Raw genomic sequence first — 9158 nt, forward strand, 5'->3', positions numbered from 1 at the left:
AAAAGGCAGAGCCTAGCTTCTGTGGGTACTTAATTGTTTGAAGAATAAGTGGTTGGATAAAAAAGAAAAGAAAAGAAAAGAAATAGGTGCCTCTCACACTGTAGACAAGCGCAAGCCCACCTCACTCCTTCAAGTCGATTCTCACAACTCCCCACCTGCCCTAACCATCCAGTTCCAACTCCTCCACCAAAGAGAGGGACGGGCCCCTAGGACTCAAATGGAGACATCTGGACACACATTGGCCACTCTCCCGGGACCACCTACAAACCTCTTATCCCCAGCCTCCCAGCTGCAACTTGCCCTTTCTAACTTTAGCACCACCCACGACCGAAGCTGTAAAAGGAAGAGAGTTCAGCTCACGCGCCTCTGTTTTCCCTCCTTTGGCGCCTGACAAAGATGACAGAGGCCCTCAGAGAAGAAACCCAGGACTCTGACAGTCCACCTCGTCCCACCCCAGTGCCCTCACAGCGGGGTCCTTCTTCCCTGTCCTCGGAAACCCAGGAGGCAGCCCATGAGCAGGCATCGAGATTCCACACGCGCCCCACCCCTCCCCGCCGGCCCGCAGATTGCCGAGCTGGAGCAGCTGAGCGGCTGGACCCCTTCCTTCCCACTGCCCGACACCCAATCAGAGAGAACCCGATACGGGAGGGCAGGGTGCCAGGGGCCGGGCCCAGAATAGTGCTGCCCAGATACAGTGTTGCGCACTCGCTCCTGCAGCCCGCCGGAGCCGGAGCACGCGCTGCGCAGGGTACCGGGGTCCCGGGCTGGGGTGGGGTGGCGGGAGCTGGAGCCGCTGAGGCCGGAGGGCCGGGAGCGCACCACCGCGTGGATGTGTGCGCGTGTGCGTGCGTGTGGGTGTGTTTGACCAGGATTTTCTCTGTATGTGAGCATGAGGGTGTCTGCATGTGTATATTCTTTGTGTGAGTCTATGTGGTCCTGTGTGTGTCTGGGAAGTGTTGAATATGTGGCTTTCTGAGTGCGTATAAGTGTTTGGGTAGGTTGTGTGTGTTTATGTGTCTTTGTGAGGCGGGTGTTTGTGTGTGTGTGTTTGTGGCGTGTGTGTGTGGTGGGAAGGGGAGCTCCCTTTGGTTCAGAGTGTAGGGCATTTTCCCCACCCCTTCAGACATTCTTCTCCCTGCAGACCCCCTCCTGGAGCAGCCTCCTGGGACCTGAGCACCAAGGTAGGTGCGGCTGGCCCTCCTCCTGGGCCCAGCCTCTTCTCCCACTTCCTTTTCTCCCGTGTCTCTAGGCCCCCAATCTCCCCCACTCTACTAGTCTGGCTTTTGTCTTCCTCTCCTTTTCCTTCTTTGTTCCTCTTTGTTTCTTCTTCCGCCTTTTAGCTCACCTCCTCCTTCCTCTTTCAGAAGCAGAAAGGGGGGATCTCGAGTCTGAAGATTTGGACCCTCCTGACTTTATCACTTACTAGCTGTGTGATATGTGGCAAATTGCTAACCTCTCTGATCTCAGTTCCCTTGTTAGTGAAATAGGGATGATAATGCCTCCCTTATAAGATTGCTATGAGGTTTGAATGAGAAACATGTTGGTGGAAAAGCCCTTTGGAAGCTTGCAAATATCAAATATTATCGCTCATAACATTTTAATTGATTTTATTGTGTTACTCCCCAGTAACCAAACAGGCCCCATTCCCCCTTCCAGAGATGAGCTTCCTAGAGCAAGGAGATAGCACTTCATGGCCGTCACCAGCCATGACCACCAGCTCAGAAAGAAGCCATGGGGAACAGGGGACCAAGGCTTCAAGATGGACAAGGCAGGAGGATGTAGAGGAAGGGGAGCCGCCAGGCCTGGGGGAAGGTGAGGCCAAGGCCAGTTCTGGCAAGAAGGGACTGGGGGCAGTGGGAAGTCCCCGATCCTGGGGCCAGGCTCTGCCCTGGATCTCCCCATAACACAGACACATGACATCGTGTGGCCTCAGTCTCCCCACATGGGAGAGGACAACTGCATAGCTGACCCAGGGGCCCAGCATGGCCAACTCAGGACAGAGCCACCATCCTTTGTGACTCTCTGAGACTCAGCTCTCTCACCTGCAAAATGGGGGCCTCAACATCCAGGCTTCCCAAGGCTGCTGTGAAGATGAACGGAGACAGCAGATGAGAAAGTGCTTTGGAAGATGGAGTTACTGTCCTCTCCCCCCGAACAGGTCTCCAGTCCAGGCCAGCTGCTGAGTCCACCGGGCTGGAGGCCACATTCCCCAAGGCCACACCCTGGACCCAAGCTGCTCCCTTGGCTGGGGTGGGCTCCCCCACAGCAGAGTGGGACATCCTCCCCCCTGACTGTGCAGCCTCAGCCTCCAGCTCCAGCACAGACGACCTGGATGTGGGCATAGAGTTCTCAGCCACAGCAGCCTGGGGCGATGAGCTCGGCCTGGTGGAAGAGAGGCCGGCCCCATGCCCGTCCCCGCAGGCACTGTTACCCAGGCTGAGCTGGGACGATGAGCTGCAGAAGCCAGGGGCCCAGGTCTACATGCACTTCATGCAGGAGCACACCTGCTATGATGCCATGGCAACCAGCTCCAAGATAGTCATCTTCGACACCATGCTGCAGGTGAGGCCACAGCTCTGCCCCACCTCCATCCTCACGGCCCCCAGGATGCCCTGCCAGCCCTGCCCCGCTACAAGCCCCTTCCAGAATTCCTTCTTAGCACCATGGAGACCAGCAGAGGAGGGCTTTTTCTCTCTGTGTACACCCCCTAATTGTCATCCCAGCTCTGCAGCTCAGCATCTATAGGGTTTGGAGTAGGTCTTTGTGCTTCGCTCATCTCTAAAATGGGGATAGGAAGGCCTGCTTTACCCTACAAGTTTCAGAGGACTCCCGGGCCAACCCAGGATGAGAGGGAGCATTTTGCACGCCCCGAATTGTATGGAAAACATTGCAGGGTGGCTTAGGACAAAGAGCGGGGAACTCCTGAAAAGAGAAAAATAGGATGAGCTCTGGTCCCCACTCTTGCAGTAGGCTAGGCTACGAAACACCGGATCCCTTTCTTCTCACCGCGTAGAGGAGAGCAGTGTGTAGTGTAGAGAAGAAGCAGGGTGTATGTATGACCCACAGTTCACTATTTGACTCTAGCAGTATATAGGCAAATATATTTAACTTAGTAGTTTTGTATTTATTTTGATATGTATTAGAAAAAGACAACCAGCCTGTATAGATAATATTGTTTAGGATGAAGCCAAAATGAGTCAATGTGAAATTTATTTAGAAAAAAATATCTCGTACATAACATATAAATAATTACACCTCTAGTACTTAGATTAGCCAAAACTATCCTGTGTGTATATGTACACATATGACTTTGGTGTAGAAACACTGAGTTAGTTTCCTACACCCTGGTGTGCCTGGTAAGGGGTCACCTCAGTGCCTCTGGCCACCAGCAGCCTTATCTCTGTAGCAAATGTGCCGACAAGGGTCATGTCGAGTGGCAGGCAGGCTCGTGTAGTGGAGGGCCCGGGAGAAGGCCCTGTGGAAGGACCCCGGTTGGGACAGGGGACTCTGAGGGGCAGTGAGCAACTCACCCTCGACTGTTCTCCCTGGTGCTCAGATCAAGAAGGCCTTCTTCGCCCTGGTGGCCAATGGCGTCCGGGCGGCACCTCTGTGGGACAGCAAGAAGCAGAGCTTTGTGGGTGAGAAGGGGCTGGGGAGGCAGAGGTGGCGGGGAAGGGAAAGGGGGAACTTGTGGGGTGCTTCTGGGGCTGAGCTCTGACACACCACAGGCTTGAGCTGAGCTGGGGAAAATGTGCCAGCTGGGAGACCCCATCTGTGGGATAGCTGTGACCAGCTGACCCCTCCAGCTCTACTACCCCGTGGTCCCATGTCATAGGTGCTAAGTAGGAAAAGAGAAAAGGAAGAGGAAGAAATGTGGAGAAAAGAAAAAGTGGGGAGGAAAGGAGAGAAATTACAGGGGAAGCATAAAAGGGAGAACCCCATTTCTCAGGGACGGGAGGAGCTGCCCTACCCTCCTCTTTCTGAAACCCCACTTTTGTCTCAGTCCGAGGACACTGGCCAGGTGGGGCAGGGGTGCTGAGCCCTCAGCCTGCCTTCCACCCCAAGTCCCAGGCTGACCCCCGTTCCCCCCCCCCCCCCGCAGGGATGCTGACCATCACAGACTTCATCTTGGTGCTGCACCGCTATTACAGGTCCCCCCTGGTGAGGAGTGGGCTGGGGGTTCCGGCGACACCCATCTGTGCTGGGGTGGAGGGAGTTCAGGGGGCCCAAGTGTGACTTCAGGGGTTCTGTTGATGTTCTAGGTCCAGATCTATGAGATTGAAGAACATACGATTGAGACCTGGAGGGGTGAGTGGGCACAGGGGCCGAGGGTGTGAGGGTGAGGGTAGGGCTAAGGACTTCAGGCAGAGGATGGGCGGTGGGGATCTCCTGGGGGGAGCAGGCAATAGGGAGCCCAGGGGACCCGAGGGGCTGGGGGCTGCTGGGTGAGGCAGGGTGGCCAGTTCCCTTGGCCTGACTCCAGTTTTTCCTGCAGAGATCTACCTTCAAGGCTCCTTCAAGCCTCTGGTCTCCATCTCTCCCAGTGACAGGTAAGCGTCCCCAGCCACCCACTTGGGCCTCCTTGCCCTGCACAGACCCCTTCCCCAGCTCCTCAGTTCTGAACTCACGGGCTCACCGTCGGCAAACTGCGGACAAGGCAGCCTTGGCACCCTGTCCTCCTTTCCGGGGGCTGGGATGAAGGGCATCTCTCCCCAGGCTGCCCCAGCCTCACTGCTCCCACTTCTGCAGCCTGTTCGAAGCCGTCTATACCCTCATCAAGAACCGGATCCACCGCCTGCCGGTCCTGGACCCAGTCTCAGGCGCTGTGCTCCACATCCTCACACACAAGCGGCTGCTCAAGTTCCTGCACATCTTTGTGAGCCTCGGCACAGCCTCAGGGGGAGACCCGAGGGGCAGAGAAGTCTTCAGCCCTAGGGATTGGGGAGGGAGCAGCTGGGAGCCCTCTGGGGACTACTCCACCCTCATCCCTACCTGGCCCCAACCCAAGCAGGGCACCCTGCTGCCCAGGCCCTCCTTCCTCTCCTGCACCATCCAAGATGTGGGCATCGGCACGTTCCGAGACTTGGCCATGGTGCTAGAAACGGCACCCATCCTGACCGCACTGGACATCTTTGTGGACCGGCGCGTGTCTGCACTGCCTGTGGTCAACGAAGCTGGTACCTACGCCCAAGATGGGGGCTCTGGCTGGGGTGGGACTGGGGGTAGCAGGGGTCTATGTGACATCAGCTCGCGGCCCAGGATGGAGTCAGGGCTACAAGTCTCTGCCTGCTTTGAGCCTTGGATCAGTTACTTAGCCTCTCTGAGCCAGACCTCAATTTATTGCTCTGAAAAAGGGTTAAAGGAGCCATGGCTGTAAACTGCTTCAAAGTTAAAAATCACCATAATGAAGCTGAATATCAAGAAGTGTTTTAATCTATTTTTTGATTATGAAAAATTTCAAATGTGTGAAAATGGTAGAAAAGACTCTATAACAAACCCCACCTATCCACCCGGATTAACTACTGATAACACATTGCCATTAACCAGTTCTTTTTTTTTTCACTGAAGTAATTTAAAGTAAATTATATTATAGAATCATGTCATTTCACCCCTTAACACTTCATCTGAATCTCTTAAAACAAGTATGTTTCCTACATCACCTAACAAAATTATGAATAACTTATTAATGCTATCTAATATTCAATCCTAATTCCATTTCCCCATTTTCCCCAAGAATATCTTTTTCTTATAGTTGATTTGTTCAAATCAAGATCCAATTAAGGTCTATGCTTTGAATTTGCTTCTTTTGTCCCTTAAGTCTCTTTTAATCTAGAACAGTTCCCTCCCCACTTAATTTTCGTGATGTTGATGATGAGAAGCCTGGGTCTATTGTCCTGTAGAACGTCCCACTTCCAGAGATTTTTCTGTTTTCTGCAGTTGGCCTGTACATTGTTCCTCTCTTCCTGTGTTTCCTGTAAACTGGAAATTAGTTCTAAAGTCTCGATCAGGTTCAGGCTATACTTTTTTTTTTTTAATTTACTTTTGGCCGTGTTGGGTCTTCGTTGCTGCGCACGGGCTTTCTCTAGTTGCAGCGAGTGGGGGCTACTCTTCGTTGTGGTGTGCGGGCTTCTGATTGTGGTGGCTTCTCTTGTTGCAGAGCATGGGCTCTAGGCGCGTGGGCTTCAGTAGTTGTGGCACACGGCTCAGTAGTTGTGGGGCACGGGCTTAGTTGCTCCGCGGCATGTGGGATCTTCCCGGACAAGGGCTTGAACCCGTGTCCCCTGCATTGGCAGGCGGATTCTTAACCACTGCACCACCCGGGAAGTCCCCAGGCTATACACTGAGGCTAGAATATTTCAGAGGTGATGCCATGTACTCATATTTTGTCACATCAGGAGGCATGATGTCAGGTGTCTCTGAGATACTGTTTGATCTGTGGGTTCAGGGTGGTGGCAGCCTGATGCCTCATTATAAAGCCAGTAGCCTGGGGGTGGGGAGGATGTTGAGGAGTTCACTCCGCAAGCCCGCCCTGGGCCCCTACACAGCATCCTGGTTCTGACCTGAACCTCTCCCCTTTCTCTCCCCTTCCTCCCCGGCCCCCCAACCCCTGCAGGACAGGTCGTGGGCCTCTACTCCCGCTTTGATGTGATTGTAAGTGTCTGGGGGAATAGAGGGGAGCTGGGGGTGCCACAGGGAGGCTGAGGTGGGGGGATCGATGTGGGGGAGTATCTGTGGACCAGGGGGGCCTTTACAAGTGTATAGAGGGAGATATCTGTGGGGCTGGAGCCTGGCTGAGGGCTGATTAAGAGCGGTTCTCCCTCCTGCCCAGCACCTGGCAGCCCAACAAACATACAACCACCTGGATGTGAGTGTGGGAGAAGCACTGAGGCAGAGGACACTGTGTCTGGAGAAAGTCGTTTCCTGCCAGCCCCACGAGACCTTGGGGGAGGTCATCGACCGGATTGTCCAGGAGCAGGTACCCACACCCCTTCGTACATGCTCCCGACACATGGGGCCCAGTCCTTCTCGTGAGCAGTTTCAGCTAGCCCTATCCATTGGGCACCTGCCCTGTCCTCCCATCTCACGGCCAAGCTCTTGGTGTGCACACTGGCCGACGACTGGTCCTGTCGTTGGGGCCCTCGGGCCAAGGGCCGCAGCCAGCTGACCACCCTAGGGCAGGCAGAGCCACTGCTAACTGGTTTCCAGGAGGCACTCTCTTGCCCCCACAGTTATGTTAAATTGTTTGCCCTAATTCTCAGTGTCAACCTCGTTGGCTGCTGCAGCCACATGGCGCTGCCCCTCAGTGAGCCTCTGTGGACCCACAGGTGCACCGGCTGGTGCTCGTGGATGAGACCCAGCACCTCCTGGGTGTGGTGTCCCTCTCCGACATCCTTCAGGCTCTCGTGCTGAGCCCTGCTGGCATCGACGCCCTCGGGGCATGAGAGCATCAGAGTCTTCACTCTTAGGCCACCTTCCACACCCGGAAGCCAGCGCAGGGAGCCGGGGACTCGGCCTTCACCTCCCCCCACCCCCCATTTGCTGGTTCGGCTCTCGTTCAGGTAGGCTCTGCCCTGGGCCATTGACCTCAGCTCCAGCCCCTCAGTCTCCCCGGGCACCCAGATCTCAGATTGGGGCCCCCCTGAGGATGGGAGTGGCCCAGTTCAGAGCTGAGCAGCCTCGTGAAAACTACAAGTGTCAGGACTCACTGCGGGGCCACTGCTTTGTCCCATTCTCAGCTGAGGTGACGGAGGCCCTCATAAGAGGGGTGGACAGGGGCTGGAGGCAGTGATGTGACTTCAGGGGCTCCCAGGAGATCGACCTGCCCTTTCACAAGTCAATTCCCGCCTGCTTGGACTTCCACTGGAAGGAAGCCAGTTACCAAACCTGGGCTGAGTGGAATTTCCACACTCGGTAAGAACTAAGGCTGAAAGGAGAGAGCTTCTCTCTACGTACTCATCGCAGTCAGTTTGACATGGTCTCAGGCTCTTTCCTGGTAGCACATTTGCTAGGGGTTTGCAGAGGGTGGAGGTGCAGATTCCACCTGCTTAGCAAGGATGGCAAGACTGAGGCTCCCCTATTGGAAAGGCAACCTCCCCTCCCCATTTAATCTTCCTTTCTCTTTCCCTCACAGGCTTCTGCAGCCCTCCCCAATTGCCCTGCCCTGCCTGTGCTCCCAGAAGACCTCAGGAATGCCTGGTCCACCATGGAATGATGAAATTAAGAACAGCTGAGTCAAGCCTGGAGCTCTCTGAACCAGAGGCACTAGGATTACCCCAGGGCTGACTGATTTGTACCACCCACACTGCTCTCCCCCTACCTGGCCCCGGTGGGGTGGGGAGCCCTCAGTCCATGGGTTCAGGAAGGGGTTCTGGATTCCTCGGCTTCTGGACTACCTGACACCCGTGCCCCCAGCTCCTGGGGGTCCCAGGTGTGCTTCCCCCATGGAAACTGCCCTAGCGGTTCCTCACAACTTTGCCACTGCCCTCCTGCTCCCCCAGCATTGCCTTTCAGGGCTGCCTATGGGTCCCCACAGAGCAGCAGTTTTGTAGAGCTGCCTGTTGGAGAGGTCCCCCCTCCTTTCTCATCCTTAGCTCTCACCAGCAAGCAGTGTTCTCAGTCCCCAGGGAGGGCCTGTGTTTGGATCACTGAGGATGAACCATCGAGAAAACAAAAAGAACAGCCCGTGAACTTAGATTTTATAACTTTCACTCAGAAAATGCTATGGTCATTTGATCTGAACCTGCGGCAAGATCCCTGTCCTTTCTGAATTCAATGACACCCGAAGGAAAACCTGTAATTGACAAACACTGCAAGTGGCGTTTCCTTTGCTTGTGGAGTGTTATTCCACCGAAATTTCTTTTTCATCTTTTATTTACAGCAAAACTCTAAAGAAAATGTTAGTTACTTACATAGTGGGTACAACTCAGTCCACAAACTCTAATATGTAAGAAACGTAACTTAATTTTTCTAACACTAAAGGTAATTTCTATTACGAACTCCATTTTACCAGGTTGTAGAAATTAGTCTCAGCCAATTTGGGGTTCCTCTCCCACCTATTCTTGGGGTTAAGTTCAGTGATGGGGGGAGGCTTTAAGTGGTGCCAGACTTTTTTCCTCAGCCATCATCATCCACCCGTGCCAGCACCTGCTGAAACATCC

General features: G+C 54.4%; 1 protein-coding gene across 3 annotated transcripts; it reads left to right on the forward strand.

Moving 5' to 3' along the window:
- Positions 1-381: 381 nt before the first annotated feature.
- PRKAG3 (protein kinase AMP-activated non-catalytic subunit gamma 3) lies at positions 382-9158 on the forward strand. Of its 3 annotated transcripts, XM_073807253.1 has the most exons (15): positions 382-748; positions 1142-1181; positions 1657-1812; positions 2159-2562; positions 3557-3638; positions 4103-4161; positions 4263-4308; positions 4496-4550; positions 4750-4876; positions 5012-5177; positions 6614-6651; positions 6830-6976; positions 7326-7559; positions 7737-7911; positions 8132-9158. In XM_073807253.1, exons 3-13 carry the CDS (start codon positions 1659-1661, stop codon positions 7440-7442), a joined length of 1395 nt encoding a protein of 464 aa, XP_073663354.1. In that variant the 5' UTR covers positions 382-748; positions 1142-1181; positions 1657-1658; the 3' UTR covers positions 7443-7559; positions 7737-7911; positions 8132-9158. The 3 variants fall into 3 exon arrangements, with proteins under 3 accessions (XP_073663354.1, XP_073663355.1, XP_073663356.1); XM_073807254.1 differs by lacking the exon at positions 7737-7911; XM_073807255.1 differs by lacking the exon at positions 382-748 and having other exon boundaries at positions 1127-1181.

This window comes from Tursiops truncatus, chromosome 7 (genome assembly GCF_011762595.2).
Source record: "Tursiops truncatus isolate mTurTru1 chromosome 7, mTurTru1.mat.Y, whole genome shotgun sequence".
Lineage (NCBI taxonomy): Eukaryota > Metazoa > Chordata > Mammalia > Artiodactyla > Delphinidae > Tursiops > Tursiops truncatus.